At 45.9% G+C, this 18,432-nt stretch overlaps 1 protein-coding gene across 17 annotated transcripts in view; it reads left to right on the top strand.

The window, feature by feature from the left end:
• Window positions 1-18,432, top strand: part of stxbp5l (syntaxin binding protein 5L) — a 130,485-nt gene that overhangs the window by 59,162 nt on the left and 52,891 nt on the right. For all 17 annotated transcript variants that reach the window (XM_004566047.4, XM_004566045.4, XM_004566046.4 and 14 more), the window contains exons 4-5: window positions 4,592-4,692; window positions 11,520-11,654. In XM_004566047.4, the coding sequence (XP_004566104.1) occupies window positions 4,592-4,692; window positions 11,520-11,654 (236 nt within the window). The remainder of the gene's footprint in view (window positions 1-4,591; window positions 4,693-11,519; window positions 11,655-18,432) is intronic.

The raw sequence follows: 18,432 nt of genomic DNA, 5'->3' as shown, positions 1-18,432 counted from the left end.
CTGGTTGGCTCGTGCATTCAGACCTGATCTTGACACTCAGTGAGGTGTAATAACTTCTCCCCATTAGACACGCAGCACCAACCCACAAACGAGGCCACTTCTCAGGTACTCGAGAGCGCTGCATGCACGAAGAGCGTCTTTGTCCTCTAGCACACAAACCCCCACACACGTCGTGTCTTTTATTACTTAGTAATTTCGTACCATCCTCGTGGGCCTCTCGCTTCGTATTTGATGAGCAAAAATATTTATAGATTATTATTTGGTGGCACTGTCAGTGGAGGGTATGAATGGGCTAATTAATGTGTGCGTTTCTCTATTCTGAATTCATTATTATGTTTAATGAATAAAACATGTAAAGAGGCTGGTTTGGTGCCGGAGTCGGGGCAAAGAGAGCAGAGTGCTAATGTAAGAAAAAGGCGATTATTGAGCTGAGCAGGGACCGAACGCGACGCGTGGTTCTGTGTTTAGGTGTAAACGTACAGCAATGTGCTGAATTCTGGAGTCACCCCTCATTTCTTCTTCTCTGCTTCACAGCACACAGACTTCAGTCATGTTATGAACGGGTCAGTAGCAGAGGTCTCCAAGGTTGTCTTCGCACTTTGGTAGCTTGATTTGCTTGAACCAGTGTTAACGTGTATCTGTCATCATTCGATCTTATAAAAAAGCCAAAGACAATACGATGACGTGTTTTTGGTCATCAGGCTCACTGCTCCGTACAGAAACTCTCCGAGCTTCAGCTCCCTGCACAGATTATCTGTGTGCCTGAGGCGTGCCACGCCATGACCTCAATGTGCTTCTTCTTTAGCCGCTCCTTTGTTGCCCTGGTGGTGAGTTTTGGGTCACTGTCGTACTAACAGACCCATCCTGTCAAGTTTGCTGTGTGTGGCAGCAGGAACGGACCCAAAACTGCTGAACGCCAGAAATACAAAACTAACTAAGCTGAGAATACACATGAGACTAAACAGGCAGAACACACGGCCGGGAACGAGGAAGAATCAGACCCTCAATACAAGAGGGGAGCAGGGCAAAGAGGAAACATCTGGGAAACACAGCCGGCACTAATCCAAAAGACGAGAGGGGGGGAGAGGAAGACATGAACAGGATCAAATACTAACTAAGAAACTAGGAAATACAAGATACAGAAAGTAAGGCTTCAGAACATCGTAAAACCAAAGCAGTGGGTCAGTGACTCAGGTAACACGTCCATAACCACTCTTCAGTACTGTGGCTGAGGGAGGCTCAGGCTCAGAAAAGCAGCCCCAACCACGATGATGTTGTACGAGTCACATCATTCGCTCCTCTTCCTCCAAACACAGCAGGTCGAGCTGACGCCAAAGAGCTCGATTGTGACTGGGCTGAAATGCTTCTTTTACTCGGTGACGTGGGGGTTGATATTCACTCCTTTAAATTAAAATACATTTGTAATCAGACACCGCTCATTTCTTTGTAAGTGAGCGAACATTATTCCCCTCACTGCTGCTCTGAACGGCGTCGGGTTTAACGTGCTCCACAGTTTGCTGAGTTCAGCTCTGTTTTTTCACTTTTCAGGGAGTTCCTCTGAAAAGTGTTGATTAATGTCAGGCCATGATGAGGCTTAGATATTGATTAGTTAATGAACGATTAGTGTGTACTGTGATGAGTGTCTTAATAGTCATTCCTACTGACCAGATCAATACAGACAGACAAAAGATGAAAGGTTCTGGTGGATTTAAGCAGATCCTTTGTTTGTCTCTGTTCTTGCTTTTTGAAAGGAGCTGCTATCTAGACTACGGGGCTCATCCTCACCTGGTTTTGAGTACAGGTAGAGATACGTGCACCAAGAGATGTTCTGATGTCTTTCTGTGTAATTTCTCTTGGCACGGCTTTCATTTCCACCCATGCCGTTCACTGTACTTGTGCCTGGTTATCTTCCCTTTGTTGCCATCAAGACATCAAGATAATTGACGACAGGCTTTCACCCTGTCTGCCTCGCTTCTCTCTTCTCCCCGTCTGGAGTGATTTCTTCATTAGCGGCTGTTCCACCTCACTCTGTTTTGCTCTCTCCTCCTCTGCCTTCTCCGTTCTTGGCTGCTCGAAAAACTTCCCTGCTGCCCTTTGACAATTATGAAGTGCAGTGATTCTTCAGGAGTGTTCATGAAACATGATGTTGAGCAACTCTAGCAGTGCTATGTTGCATTGCAGTGAAACCCAAGCACATCACACGTGCCTGTTGTCAGCATGTAAGGATATTTGTAAATGGAGCTACAGAAGAAAAACTGGGCTTCGTTCAATCCTGACAAAATGCATCAACTGACAGAGTCGAGTTAAACTGAGCACCCTGTTGGTTTGTTACTACAGTCAGGAGGCTGCAGCACGACCAGTTACTGTAACTCTGTGCGGTGGACTTGCAGTCTAGCTGCCTTTGAAATGTTTGAGGATGAAATCTGTGACCTCTCACAACTTTAGTGCCTCGAGACAGAGAAGGAACAGCAGCGAGTCAGTCTGCTGTCAGTCTGCAGTTTGTTGATGATGATGTTTCGATTCACTGTGACCAGAGAAGATCTGCTGTCATCACAGAAGTTCACATGAACTACTTACATTCAGCGTTCGTCCAGAACCGCGTAGATTTGAAACACAAATTCGACATTCCCGGTGATGCAACGACAAAAACACAAAGGCACTCAAAGGTTACAGAAGCAATACAACCACAATACAGCCAGTTTAGTTTGCACTTACTGCTACGGGCTGACTCCAGGTCATGCCAAAAGCTGGTATCCACAACGACTTGCAACAAAATGCAGTGAAACCTCCCATTGTTCCCATTGTTCCCAGTCACAGGGAGGTTGCTGTCCTATTTTTACTACTGTGTGACCGAGCCATTACCTCAGCTGATCCACTGAATTCATACTGTGGTCACTGCTAACTCAGCAAACACTTATTACAATCTCACTCAATGGCAAAGGATTTTGCACCTTCCTCCCCAGGACCAGCAGACATCCAAACTGCAATATGTCATTTTTAAAACATGCACAAAAAACATTAGAGGTGCTTTTATCACAAAAAGAAGCTTAAAGCTGAACACAAAGTAAATTACATGCAGTGCAGAAAAAACAGCACAGCTGTGCTGAACCACCAGTACAGTACTTACAGTGTTTTCTGCTGCATACTGGGAGAGATGGGTGATTAGTGGGGGGGGGCATCACTGTCTCAGTCAGCATAGTTAAAATAATCTTTAAGCTTCAGACCGTGTTAAGAATCAGCCAGAGCACTGAATCACAGGTTTACTGGGGTTTAAATGTCACTAATCTTACGCAACAATGTTACCATATAAAGACAAAATACAGTATTTAAATCAAGTTTAAAAAGTCCAGCTACAAATAAGCAAATACTCAGCGTCTCATTAACACGCAAGAAACTGAAGCTCGTGTGCATCACATAGATTATTGTTTCACGTTAGAGCAAAAGAACCGCCTGATCTGAAAGAATCAGGACAGACGTGATTTTGAACAGTTACTCGAATCATTTAAGAGAAATAATGGCACGAACCGACACACGCACACACGCGCACGCACGCACACGCGCACACACACGCGCACACACACACGCACACACACACGCACACACGCACGCACACGCGCACACACACGCACGCACGCACACGCACACACGCACACGCACGCACGCACACACGCACACACGCACACACACGCGCACACACACACGCACACACACACGCACACACGCACGCACACGCGCACACACACGCACGCACGCACACGCACACACGCACACGCACGCACGCACACACGCACACATGCTTTTGATTTTACTTTCACTTAATGAAACGGTGCCACTCTAACAGGGACATTATTATTCCAGAACAGTGATTGCAGAAGTAGTCAGGTTGCAAACATTGGAAACATTATCTTCACTTGTGGAAGCTGTTTCAGAGCAAAACTAAGTGCAATTTAATGGGCAATTAGCAAGTCAGTGTGAGGCCGTGTTAATCCCAGTGGGATGGAATTATATGATGTGCAAGACACGAACGACTTCAATCCAAAGAAAAGCTCTCGGTGAGATTATGTAAAAAGAAAAGAGGCTAATATATTTATACCGTCTCTCCATGCGGGGCGGGGAGACGTGAAATAACATAGAAGATTATTTTCATTATTTCTCTCCATGTACAGGCTCAGTAGTAGCTGTAACCTGTAAAAGTCAAGGCCTTTAATCCTCACAGATACGCTTTCACAGTTTTCTTAATGCTTTCATTGTCTCGCTGTAATTGGTGGAGAAAATCACATTTATGAGTCATTTTTGAAAAATAGAGAAAATCAAATCATGTGTGCTATGAAGGCGATGCTCCACCTTATGGTCACCACTGCCTGCTTCTGTCTGTGATGCTGCGACTGTGTTTCAGTGGAAAGTTGGACAAACAAATATCTGATTGGGTTCATGCAGAGCCCAGATGTGAAGGTGTGAGGACAGTAAGCAGATGTTTGGAGATGGGCTCATGTTCATGCAGTGGCTTTATTATGACTGCCCTGCAGAGTCTGTGTATGAGCAGTTCTTGCTGTGCAGAAGGATTACAGGCTGTGTCTTTTCTGTCCTCCAGGGGGCGCTGGTCTCAGCCTGTGCAGACGACACGTTGCACTTGTGGAATCTGCGCCAGAGGCGGCCGGCCATCCTGCATTCACTCAAGTTTAACAGAGAGAGGTATGCACACACTCGCACATAAAATCTGTATAAAAAGATGGACATAGGCCTCATGATGTCATCCTTTGGTAAGCGAATCAGCTCGAGCTGAGTGTTTGTGTGTACACTTCAAACTCACTGATCCTCCTCTGAGGATCATGATTTATTAACTCTGTGTTGTATCATTACGTCTAAAAACAGCAGAGGCATAGAGGTGGACACCTTCTCACCCAGAGCGGCTCCGATGGTCTGTAGCTACATCCCATCCCAGCAAGCATGTGCTGGTTAGCAGCCTCAGCTGTGGCATCAGTATCCAAAGCCAAACAGCAGAGTGTGGGTGCTTAGAGGAACAGCCTTACCACTTTGGCTTTCTTCACAACTGAACTGAAAATGTGTCCGTTACACCAAACGTGACCTGACACGATGTCTCCTGCAGAAAAGCGGATCTGTTGCACGCTCTGGGGTCATGCTGGCTGCGTCCTAAAGATGGAGAAGCAGAGTGTTGTTCAGATGTAGGACAGAACTCTGATGCTGGCTAAAAGCTCTGCTCCACCTCAGCCGATGACCCCCGTGCCCCGCGACACCACGCCCCTGCCACAGCCGACTCGTTTCACATTTGATCACCTAAACCCTGAAAACCACATGAAGCAGTGTTTACACGGTTATAGCAAACAGGCTTCTGCACCTGTGCAACACTTTAAAAACACATTGCTGATGACGGCCTGGGTCGAACAGCAGTCAGAGAGCTGAATCTGGTGTCTTTGCTCCTCTTCTGTTTCAGAAGTCATCGTTCTGGTGGGGTGGGGGTGATGTGGGTGTAACAGTACCTGCTCGATGTCTTGATTGCGTGTCAGTGTCTGTGCAGCTTCCATATTTGACACCTCGTGCCAGTCTCAGAAAAGAGAGGGCTGAGACGCCAGCTGCAGCTCCTGCAACACTGGACAATACTGGCTGATTATCTGCAGGAAGGTCAAAGCCAGCAGGCGTTACTTGGTACAGACTACGTTTCCTCCAGCTGGTACAAATGTGATCAAGTCCTATGTTCATTGAAGCAGGCTGAGTGTGTTCTGTGTGTCTTGACTTCTGGCTCAGCTCGTTGGTTTCTGAATGGAGAAAGAGATTCCCATCCTCGGCTCGCTTGTTTTTCCATTTTTCAGCCCCTTCTGTCTATTGGCTCTTTGCTTTTTCCCATCAGCAGCACATTTTCTGCTCTCTGCCATTAAACATTAATGCCAAACAATGGCCTCTGGATGCTGATGCTTGGTTTTAAAAACTTTTCCCCCAGTTTCCTCCTCAGGAAAACCTCAAAGGGTCACTCAGTTGATGCAAACGCTGCCTCTGAGTGACCCAAATGGGCAAAATGCTGTGAGCGGCTTAGCCGAGCACGTTCAGACACAGGCGCTTCAGTGTAGCACCGTTCGATTATTCTGATACCTGCAGGCTGCCATTTCTGTCTGCAGGGGGAAAGAGCAGGCTGCTGCTGTAAGGGAGCAGGAATCAGTATGAACGTTTGCTGCACCTCAGCTGCTGTGTTCAAGTTTGCAGTGTCCACGCCAGTGTTGGTCAAGTTACTTGAAAAAAGTAATCGGTAACTGATTACTGATTACTTCCCCAAAGAAGTAATCCCGTTACTTTACTGATTACTTATTTTCAAAAGTAATTACTTAGTTACTTAGTTACTTTTTAAAAACACGATTTACACCCTGGTTACCCTGGTGCAGGTGTGCCGCGGTCAGTGGAAGAATCCGCGAGTTTCTCTGTGAGTTTCCCATTACGTCGTAGCTACTCGGTGCTTGTTGGAAGTTTAGGGGTTTTTTCGCTGTAAAAAGAAGTTTTCTTCCCACGCACAGCGGACACTAATGTTTTTGTCACTTTTTATGGAATCAAACTCAAAGTAAGGTCAGTACTTCCACGCTTTAAACGCTGCACGCTCATACTCTCTCTGCACTCCATATATGATCCATTGTTGATCTGCACACAGCTGTTGTCACGAACGGCGCACTCGCTTACGTCACTGTCATGAGACACTCTTGCAAAAAAATCACGGTTTTAGTAACGCAGTAACGCAGCGTTCCTACGGGAAAGTAACAGTGATCTAATTACCGTTTTTGCAATAGTAATCCCTTACTTTACTCGTTACTTGAAAAAAGTAATCGGATTACAGCGTTACTGCCCATCTCTGGTCCTCGCTGTAGGTGGACCTCCGCTGCTGCATGCTTTATTCCAGACACATAATATTGCGGTCCTGTCAGGATCGTTGGCTCCGTCAGCTTAAATACACACAGTAACCTTCAGCTAACTCTGTGGTGTCTGACGGTGTCTGAGTCGTTAAACAAGTGGAGAAACATTGATAAACGGTCAGAGCCTGTTGAGAGTGCGATGCCACAGATGAGGTCCTTAAATATTTACAGCAGGAAAAAGTTTCCTTTTCATAGCTTTGAACATCGAGCCTCCCTGTTCTCTGTGCGAGGACATTTAGTGAACATAACTCTGTGCTCGCTGTAACTGTATGTAATCATCATTCTCATCCAGCTGCTGGCAGGTTACACTCTTAATACAGGCGAGTGAAGGTAAGACTCACTCTGTTTGCTTCATTTGAGTCATGGAGGCCGTTTTCTCTCTGCTGAAACTTCCCGTAAGAAGCAGGAGAACAACGAGCTGTGAGCCAGAGTCGCCAGCACATCATAACACAGCCAGGAAGCGCTGCAGTGTGAACAGTGTGTTACACAGGACAGGAGAGGACTTTGTGCCTGTAACAGAGCCTCAACACAAGTATTTGTTTTAATGCAAAGATATTAACAACTGATTATTTAAGCAGGAGCCTGGAGGTGAGCAGATTTCACTTAGATGCCTCAGACATGGGAGGAGGTGCTCGTGTGTTATTACAGAGTGATGTTGCACTGTTAACACAGCACACTCACTCTGCACGTCCTGTTTGTAGCTGTGGCCGAACATATACAAGCGTTCTTCAACATTATTATGTTTATTTATGAGATCAGGCTCATGGATGTTGGTGGGGCTGGATGTTACCTGCAGCCTGAGAGATGCTGCTGCCTGCTGAATATGTAGAAAGTGATGCTGTGGTTACACTGATGCTGACTGTAAGCCACTGCTTCTGTAATCTAACCCACTCTAATCATTTTATCATGTTTACATCATTCCATCCTCGCATTTGGAGTCTCTGATTGAGCTATTTTTGCAGCTGGCGTCATCGCATAAGAGTCTACGAGTCTTACAGCCTCGCAGCTGTGCGCGATACAGCCAGTCTGCCCACACAGGCTCTGAGCTAAATGTTAGGAGTAATGCTTTGATTCAAAGGTGTTGAAACCCTCTTTCAGCAGCGTCCCACCTGCCTGTCGGTGCGATAAGGTAGGAGGCAGAACCGCTCAGCGGAAGAGCAGCGAGTCACGCTGTAAGACAAAAGGAGAAAAGGGCATCGTGCATCATCCATCACAGGCGCTGCCTTTCCATTTAGCTCTGTGTCTCCAGGCTGCACCTCTGACAGTCAGTGTCCTAATACCTCATCACATAACGCATGACTCAGCAGAGAGACCCGCTCTGTGATGACTGTCGGCCGTCGTAGTAAAATAATAATACGAGTGTTTGCTGATTAGGGCTGCCACAAACGATTATTTTGATAGTCGACTGGTCACCGATTATTTTTGCGATTAGTCGACTAATCAGATCATCATCCATTAGACGTAAAACGTACAGCTTATTGCACCAGCAGCATCTGCTCTTATATAACTATCATTAGCTTACAGCTTTAAGTGTTTAAGGTCTGTGCTAACTAAAAATAAAGACAAGATGATAGTTTATTAAACTTCACCGAAACAATCTGCAAATTTCATTAAAATTTAATAAACTCCTTGCTATCTAAAATATAACAGGACACCGGAGTAAATTCTCCAGCATCTCACACTTCTGATAATCAGCTGTCTGCTTGACGTTTATTCAGCTGTGTAAAAACTTTAATCTCAGCCAAACCGATTTACTCAGGAACGAATAAAATACTGAAAAAAGCCAAACAATAACATTTTTAAGTTATCTAAGTGACTCATATATATTTAACCTGAGTAGCGAAAGACGGCGGTGGGTTTGAAAACGATTTGCGGGGAGTCCGGTGTTCTCACGGCTCTAGTTAGCCTAGCCCCCGGCTAGCTATCGAGCTAGTGGGTAACAGACGTCTCCGAAAACGTCGGAGCGCTTTTGAAAATATGCGGTGTCCTGATAAACTGAGCAGATATTTGAGGTTTACACAGCTACATTCTCGCCTGAAAATATGTTAAACGTTTATTTTGTGACCCAGAAAGAATAATAAGAGTAATATTAAAACTAAGCAGCTGCCGCTATTGTTGGAAACTAAGCTGGGCCGCGCTATGAATTCTGGGACACAGCTTCTTCTTCTTCGGGGTTTAACGGCAGCCGGCATCCTTGTACATGCAGTGCTGCCATCTTCTGTTTCAGTCCGTTATTACACTCTTAAATCCTGCTATTATTCCTGCGTCTTTCAGGATCTTACAAAGCTTCAAACGACACTATTAAATCAGTCGTCGACGATTTTGATAGTCGACGTAATCGTGACTAGTCGACTAATCGTGGCAGCCCTATTGCTGATACAGGAAGTCGCTGTGGGATTCCTGACGTCCTGGTCACTGGTCATGCACAGCAGATGGCGAGGTTACTGGTTCCTGAGATGAAGTCACCAATTTGATTAATCTCTGCATCCGTTTCCTTCGTTAGGAGTATTTATTTGAGCTGCTGCTCTGCCAGCAGCTGAAGTCATGCTTTTCTTCTTTATTCAGATCGATAATTATGATGCTGCATGGTGCCGCTAAAACAAAAGCTTTGATTTTCCTTATATATCTGTATTCATCACTACGGGCCTCCTCCCACTTCCTGTGGTCGTCTCATTTCTTCCACACTTTGTCTTTTATGCGAGCGATTATCTCAAACTGAAGCACTCAGTGCTGAAAGGCTTTTCTAAAGAAGGAGTTTCTTCCTCTGCGTCCACAGGGACGCTATCACGACTCGCTGTGAAACTCCAGGTCTGGTTCTTAAAATACAGCAATTTAAACATTTAATGTCAACATTTTTCAGAATTTGTGCTCTTGGATGGATGTTTGTGTATCCATTCGAAGTAATAACGATGAATAAAATGCTTCTTTAAACAAGGAAATGTACAAATTGGACGTCTGAAGCCTAAATGCTTGTTGTGGGAATAGACGCCTGTGTAATCCTCTGCTGCCCGTGCTGCTGCACACCCCACCTTTCCCCAGGCCAGTTTGAATATCATCATCTCCTCGAGCCCCTTAAATCCTTATTGAATCGCCTGCCCTCTCATTTGTCTTCTGTCTAATAATTCTGCCTTGCTGGGTGGCTGTTGGGCTGATCCGCTCCACAGTGATCAGCATGAGAGTGACTTACTGCTCTGGTCTTTGTTCTCTGCTCACAAAACCAGACGGTGAAGAAGCAGCCTCGCGTCACACAGTTATTTTCTTGTGCAATAACATCATGTGTTATTCAGCAGGAGTGTAAGTGTTTATGTGGTCGTGAAAAACACCTGAAACATCAAAGTAATAATAAAAAATGTTTTTTCCAAACATTAAATTCTGAACAGTTAAAAAAAAGATGAAATATTTGTTATCGGCTGTTTCCAGGAGACGCACGTTCACACAGGTTTGCTGATTGTAGGCGACACAGTGTTGTGTGTCATAGATGTGCGTTTCCGGTCTGTGTGCTCCTCCTCCTCGTGTTTCCTGTTTTACTTTGACAGTCTCGTGCGCTACGTGAGTGTCGTCGGTTTCGTTCCTCCGGTCTCGTTGTGCGGTCGCTCCCAGCTGTCTCTCTGTGTGTTTGTTCCTCTGTTTGTTTCTGGATCGTCTGCATTTCCTCTGCCGTTCTTCCCGCCGTGTTTCCAGGTTTCATCTTTAGCTTTTGGTAGTTCCCTTCCTGCCTTTTGTTTTGTAATGTTTGCTGCAGCCCTAAATAAAGGCTCGCTTTTTGTTAACATCCGCCTCCGTTTGTCTGCGTTTAGGTCCGCATCCCCTTCTCTCCACGCTGTCTGTCTTAGCAGACGGGACAGTTTTCAGTAATTCATACATCAAATGTAAAGTTTTGTGCAGAATGATGGTGGGTGTTTCTGGAATGGACCAGGCTAAGCTTGAAGCGAATATCAACAGTGTGAAATGTTACAGAAGACATAAAAAGATCAAGCTTTTACTGCTGGGAGTTTCTGTGAAGTACCATAAGTAGAGTGTTTCTGCCGGACTTGCAGACTGAGGGAAAAAGTTCCTCTCACATGAGAAAAGCAGGAATTGCATCATTAAAGGGCAGGAAGAGCAAATGTGGGCAATCATACCTGCGTGAAAGGTGCTATCCTGCAACAACACAGTTCTAAATTAAGCCTCGACAAAGGATGAGTCAGGCCGTGACGTCCGTGCATGAGTCAGGCTCTGACTCGTCTGAAGAAGGGAGCTTATCACGGAGAAAATGACTGTGACAGTGACACGGTGTCACATACAGCACACACACACTCCTGCATCAGTTACACTCAGGCAACAAAACACCAGAGAGAAGACTTCAGTGTAATTACCTCACGTCACAGGCTCGCCTGCTCTTACGTTGCTTTTTAAGACATTTCTTATCTTTATATCTTTAAAATGATGTCTTGAGCAGGTTTCACATGGACAACACGTTGGACACATATAAGCACATCAGCATAAGCAGCACCAGGCGTATATTAGTGTCCTAACACTCAGAGACGTGCGTGGTTATGTGTTTGACCCAGAGACGCACAAAGCGTTGTTTGGCTGACGCTCAGCCGGTTTTCCTTCTTCTCTCTGCAGGATCACATTTTGCCACCTGCCCTTTCAGAGTAAATGGCTGTATGTGGGGACGGAGCGCGGGAACACACACATCGTCAACATCGAGTCCTTCGTTTTGTCCGGATACGTCATCATGTGGAACAAGGCCATCGAACTGTGAGTATCTGAGGCTGAAACAGAAGCGGTGCTAAATCGTGAGGATGGTGTGGGTTTACGATAAACGATGAGTTTATTCTGAACGTGCATGCTTAGATCCATGCATGCCGTAAGAGTCGCACTGTCACGGCAGCTACCAGACTTGAGCTTTTCCTCCTTTGGACTTTCCTTAACGCTCCCCAATGACAGCATTTGAGGACCTCCATCTGCCTTTTGTGAGCGGTTCTGACATCTGTAAAGTCGTAGTTTGATCACCATTGGAATATTTTGTTTGTTTTTCCGAGGGAGGCGGTATAGGAAGAGACTTCCTGCAAACACGGTTATTTTGCTCTACAAGCAGGCGTGAAAGAAAAAGTGCTTCAAGGCTGACTGCTAGCAGGCTTTCAAAGGGTCAAGAGTTAGACGTTACCGTTAGATTCCTTCAGTGAAACACGATGTGCACGCTCTTGTGTTTGGTTATTGTGAAACTGACACATGCCCCCGACTGACAGCTCGGCGCCATCAGGCACGCACACGCTGCTCGGCTGCATTGTACGGCCGTTTGTTTTCCGTGGCGTCACCCACCTACGCGCTGCTCTTCTGCTGTTACCCTGACAAGTCCCCTGCTGCAGTGTCAGTCACAAGTCGCTCTTATACCGAGCCATCTTGTTGCCTTGTGACAGTTGAAACTACGGCGAGCAGTCTCGACACGATGTGCGTGCGTGGGAGGTGCTGTCTGCCAATCATCACACAGAGGCAGCGGTTGGGATTTTAGCAGGAAGTTTGGTTTGTTGATTCTTCAGGACAAAGTCAACAAGGACAAGCTCAGCATCCGTTTAAGAACCTGAGAAGTTTGAACTGTTACAGTGAAATAGAAGAAGAAAAGTGTTTCATGTGGAAGGTCGTTGGCTGTCGATGAAGACCTGCTCTGGCTGTAAGGCTGCCCTGCGTGCACACGCAACACGTCCTTTATCACATTCACCTTTTAAATATTGTTGTAATTGGTCTCAGCGCAGGAGGAAAGCGACCGCATGCATGAACACCTCGTGTAGATCGTGTCCTTCTGTGATGAGTTTTTAATTTTGCAGTAGTCTGTGGACCGCAGCGTGACAACGGTCTGATTTGATCACATGACTGTGGTCACACCTGCTGCATGATAACATGCTCAGAGCAGCTGTTTCTCGTCCGTGTGTCCAGTCAGAGTAACACAGGCTCGGTCATATTTGTTTAACTGAAGACTTAAAATATTACCAGTTTATCAGGGTTAGAAAAGCATGCTGAGGCTACGTTACTCCTTCACCTTGATACGTGTACCTCGTTACTGACGTAGGCGGCTCAGGATTGGTTGGTTTTGTTTGGAATGACTCTGTGTGGATTAACCGTCAGCACAGACAGCGTGCAGCGTGCAGCCACCTTCACCTGCTCGTGCTTCAGGATTTCCAGGTGACATAATGATGGATAAACACACCAATGTGAACGCGTTACGACTGTGATGCACATGAAACACGTCGTGTAATTAGCTGCAGTTAATGAGGACTGCAGCCACCTGCAGCCTGCGAGCTGTCAGTGTGAGTGAGCATGTCATGTGAACGGGCGTTTTGTTTCCCACAACAAAGAAAGATGAATGTTAAATGCAGTGGGTGTGACTGGTAAATGAACTAGTTCTTATGTGATGTGTTTCTGCTCTAAAAGCACCGTATTCAACGTGCTTCCTCCACCCATTCACACGAGCACTTTGTGCTACGCCTCAGTGCTTTCTGACATCGTACATGTTCACGGGAAAAGTTCATATCTGGTTAATTAAACAGCCAAAAACATGCGAGCCACCAACAACTAAGGCGGGTCACGTTGCCGAATCCGACCGTTTGTTGTTCTGCTTATGCAGTTAAGAGTCACGGCTGAGCTGGAGCCAATCACAGCAGTGAAAAGGGCCGGACAAGCATTCGCTCGCTACTTCACACTTACAGCCAAGCCAGCGTTCTCAGATTAGCTCATGTGTACTTCAGGATAACATAAGAAGATAATACTTGGATGAGAAGCTCATTGAGTTGGTCGTTTCTCCTTCGTCGGTCGACTTCTGTGGATTTTCCTTTAGTGAGGACGGAGCTATGAGGCCAGTGTAGGACGTGCAGTGGTTTCCGTCTTTGTCTTGTTTTTCTTCTTCCTCGTCTTCCTGGAACAGTTGCAGCCTGGTGCATACACCTGCCTACAGTACCTGCAGTATAGAAACAGCCTCGTTTTCAGTGTTCTGGTATTGAATCGTAGATCTCGGTGACATCTCTAATGCTTCTATAGAAAAGTGCCTCAACGTGCTGACGCAGCTAAATGTCTGCTGGATCCTCTATAATTAAATATCAGGGAGAGATGGCCTGTAGATAATGGCTCATTTAAGAATAGGTAACTTTCCTTTATGACTTGAGCTGCAGAGTGTACCACAGTCTCAACAACGGGCATGTATTATACACGACGCTGTAATATATTCTGTATTTCCTAACCGTCAGCACTCTTTATCTTCCTGAAGTAGGGTTCATGAACGAGTCGAGAATGAATCTCTTCTCATCAACAGCCGGGGTGACTGGGGACTCGTGTTATTTATCTGGGGAGGATTTCCACGAAGCATGAATAAGGATGAGAGGGGACTTTGTGCAACATTTAGCGAGCGAGGGCGAAGTCTCCTAACCGTGCAAACAGGAGGGTGTGGATCGCGTCGACGTATGACTGCACGAGTCGTTTGGTTGGTTCAGTGTGCAAAAAAACCAATTCAAATGGGACCAGTGCAGCCAAACAGGAGGGCCGGGCTCTCATTGATATTCAGACGGGTTTGCAACATATTTAATGCACAATTTCATCTTCAGGAGATTCGCTCTGAAATGAGAGATAGAAATGAGATGCGAGGAGAAACACAGCAGCCCAGTGCTCACTCCTCACAGAGCCCTCCGATGAGCAGAAGTATGTTTGCGCCTGGCTTCGTGTCAGCTGTAATAAACACCGGCACGTTTTCCTATTTCTGCTATTGGGACTGTAAAATAAACAGTTGGCTTCCAGCCACCGCCCGGTTTCACGGCCTCTTCACAGCATGAATAATGAGCAAAAATGCTTCCGTGCTAGAGAAATCCATACGTCAGCGGGAGGGTTATGAAAAGATCATCGTCTTTATTAAATACTGTGTGTAAAAAGGCCGCGCTGACATGTTTACGCCCTCCGACCTCACAGAACGGTTTTTCTGTTCTGAGCCTTACGTTGGTGCAGCTGGTAAAGAACGGCCACTTTAAACAGCGTTTGTCTTTCTCATGGAAATCCTGCACTTCGTACGTGCATCAGCACTCTGAGCTGCTCCCCACTACATGCATGCAGCACAAGCAGCAGGTGGCCTGTCAACAAACAGTGTTTCTCCAAACCTTCCACGTGGACATTTAGCAGAGCGTGCTGGTTCATAGCCCACCCAGCCACGTTTCAGAGTGGACGGGTGAAAGCCCACTCAGAGAGCTCTGAGTCTAAATCGCTGCAGGGATAAAGTCATAAAAACTACAGACACCTGCCTGAAGGTCAAGAAACGTTCAGCGCTTGAAGAAATTTACTGTAAACCCCCCCCTACAAAACCCCCTCTGAGTCAAACACGTGAGATTATTTCAACCGTTTTCTTCTCAGACCAAATACATTCATGTTTACTGTTGTTTGGATTTATCATCCTTTCAGATCCTCCAATAAAACGAGCTGAATGAGCTTCTGCTCAAATAAAGTCTGTCTTTGCTCTGTAGTTTACACCACAGGATTACACCTGTCCAGAGTAATCTATTACACATCAAATCTGTAATAGTAATTTTAATGCAGACACCAAAGGACAAAATGAGTGTCTGGATCGGTTCCATTGGTTTGCCTTGTTGAACTCGCTGAGCGTGATAACAGCGGTGCTTGGCGGTCGCCGCCATAATCTGATGTCCCACTGTTCGCCCGTGGGATGTGTGATTGCATCACTGGGGGGTGATGCCGCCCTTCACAGTAACTCTGAGACTGAGCCGATGATTTAAATATTATCATTTCTAATTCTAACATCGAATAAGGTTAAAGCCTCAGCTGGCATGTTAACGTCTGCGTAGTTACAGAAAGACTTTGGAAACGTTGTCACGAGAGCCGTACTTCAGGCATGGTGAGGGAGGGGTGGGGCCTGGACGCCTTACAGTCACCGAGTAATTATGTCAAAGCTTTTGTTTCATCACTTCCTCTGTCAGTCTGGCGACTCTGCTGACATTCACAGCAGACAGATGCTGGACTTCCTGTTTCCTCTCCAGAGATCCCGCATGGACATGAATGGTCTCTAAGAATGTCAAACACCATAAAACCAGACGCAGTGAAAAACAAGCTCAAACACATTTTGCTGTTTGTGTTGCCATGTTTCACGTGTGTCACACAGCCTCAGCACATGCCATATTACGTGAATGCATGCGACACACGGCGAGAGCGGTGTCTGCAGCTGACGTGCCGTTTCCTGCCTCGCCCCCTCTCGTCTGTCATATCGATTATCTATCCTTTTCTAGCCGTGATTGGTTGTCATGGCGCCCCTGGAGCTTAAGGTGTCTTTGTGTTTGTGATCCCAAAAGGTGCTCGTGCTTCTCTGATGCTTACGAAATATTTCAGTAATATCATTTTCTTCCTCCCAGTCTAAATGTGTTTTTTCTTAGTTCATGCAGAATATGCAGTTATTGGTGAATTGTGCTCACCGGGCAGGACAACAGTCTGATTTTAGATCAACAACAAGCAGTGCCGATTTGTTTTTGGCGCCAGATTTGGTAAAATCACTGCTTAACGAGCACTGGGACCATCCTGCCTTTAACGGGGCTTTAAGTGTTCATCTGTTTATTTGCAAACAGCATTTCACCTAAGAGCAGAGACGCAATTAGAAACGCTGCCCTAAAACCACACAACAAACCACCAACTTATCTTCAAAGATCTGGAGAATAATGACCACAGAGGTTTGCCCAAGCAGAAAATCAGCATGAATAATAGAAAGGCAGAGTTAAAAAGCACATTAACGGTGCAGGGAATAATAAAAAGACCAGCTTACTGTGGCCTGGCTGCAGAACAAAGCGCTGTAATGTAAGGACGCTTTTAATTGTTAAAATCTCCATGAGCTGCTCGTGTGTCTGTTCAGATCAGATTGGATTTAAGAGGAAGCTTTATGTGATTATCTTTGATTGCTTGGCAGCGCTGTTATTTCTTCATGAAATAAAAGGATCCTAACATCGTACAGTCTCTGAGAGCAACAACTGCAAGATGACCTTCATGACCTGGATCAAAGAAACACGTCAAACATGAGCAGATCTTCTGTTTCTCTTAGAATATCAGACAGCGCGGTGGGATTCAAACATTCATTGATTAAATGATTTCATGAGCATTTGTGGACACGCTGGCTATAATTCCAGCTGTGAGCAGCCTGCAGAGACAAACGCTCGCTGATGCGTCAGCGTGAAGCGTCTTCTTGCTCGCTGCAGTTACTTTCCGTCTCTAACTTTGAGAAGTCACACAGTTCAGCTGTTTGGCCTCACAGCTTGTCAGAAAATATTCATCCCAAGCATCGGCAAACACAGATTCACTCGGGCTGCTTTTCAGAGTCTGGCCTTGACGGAGAAATGTTATCAGTCAGTAACGCGGCTCCGATTCACACGTGTCCCCACGGTGTGAAAGGCTTCCACAGGAAATGACCTTCCACACACAATCACAAGCTTCCTGACTCATCTCTGCTTTATCAGAAATTCAATATCTGCTGTGAACTTTCTGTCGCCGACGTGTTTTATCGTTGATCGGTCCTGATTGGTTCTAAAAGCACAGGTTTGTTTCTCTGTGCAGAGGGTTCAGGGTCCCACGTTAGCAGGCGGGTTACATCACCGGGTATATTCGATATATTCGAGCTCCTGGCTTTCACCCTGTGTGCTGCACTTACGTGTCCGGGCAGGTGTTGTGCGTCGCAGATGGTTGGTTGATATCCTGGTTTGTTAACGCAACAGCGATGCATTGAGAGCGTGTTCTGGTTTCATGTTTTTATCGCTCTCCAGCAGCAGGCATAACTAAACGGGCCCATCTGAACACATCAGTCACACTTTGCCTCAGCTCGCCAGATTATAGGCACAATGCTACAGTGTCCTGACTGTGGCAGCTAAACTGAATCTGCCGGTGATCATGCAGCTCTTGTGGATTTCTTGGAAAATAGCGATGCATTTTATTTTAGTGCTGCAGGTTTGTGCTGCGAGGAATCACCAAGCACTGATCTGCTGTAGCTGCCTGCTCCAAGGGCACAAACAACTTACTTTAAATTAAAGGAGCTCTCATCAAACTCTCATCATGCAAGAATAAATCATTCAACAATAATATACTATATCACACCATCCTGTGGAAAACTCTCACGACTTCTCCAGATATTTTTCTGTCCAAGGAGACAGACTTTCTTGTTAAGGTGCTGTTGAGCAGAAGTTCAGGTCTTTCTGTTTTCACTCATACTCAGTCCTCTCGTTCATGTAGCTAATGCTACAGCGTGAGGTATCTGAAAGTCATGTTAATAGGAAGCACAGGAGCTGACACGGGAGCTTCAGCTGATCACACTTCACTGAAGCCTCATCAGAGAAGATTCAGTGAAGGACGGCTGAAGGGAAACAGGAGGACAGACTGAGGCTGAAAATGACACCAGAACTGGACTGAAGGTCAGAGGAACAGGTGTGATGGAGAGATGGCTCCACATCATGGTCAGTGTGTACGAGGAGGTCAGGAGGAGGTCCAGCAGTGAGCGTCTGCAGCCATCTGTGAAGCA

This window comes from Maylandia zebra, linkage group LG16, assembly GCF_041146795.1.
Source record: "Maylandia zebra isolate NMK-2024a linkage group LG16, Mzebra_GT3a, whole genome shotgun sequence".
Classification (NCBI taxonomy): domain Eukaryota; kingdom Metazoa; phylum Chordata; class Actinopteri; order Cichliformes; family Cichlidae; genus Maylandia; species Maylandia zebra.
This window is presented reverse-complemented; position numbering and strand designations above follow the sequence as displayed.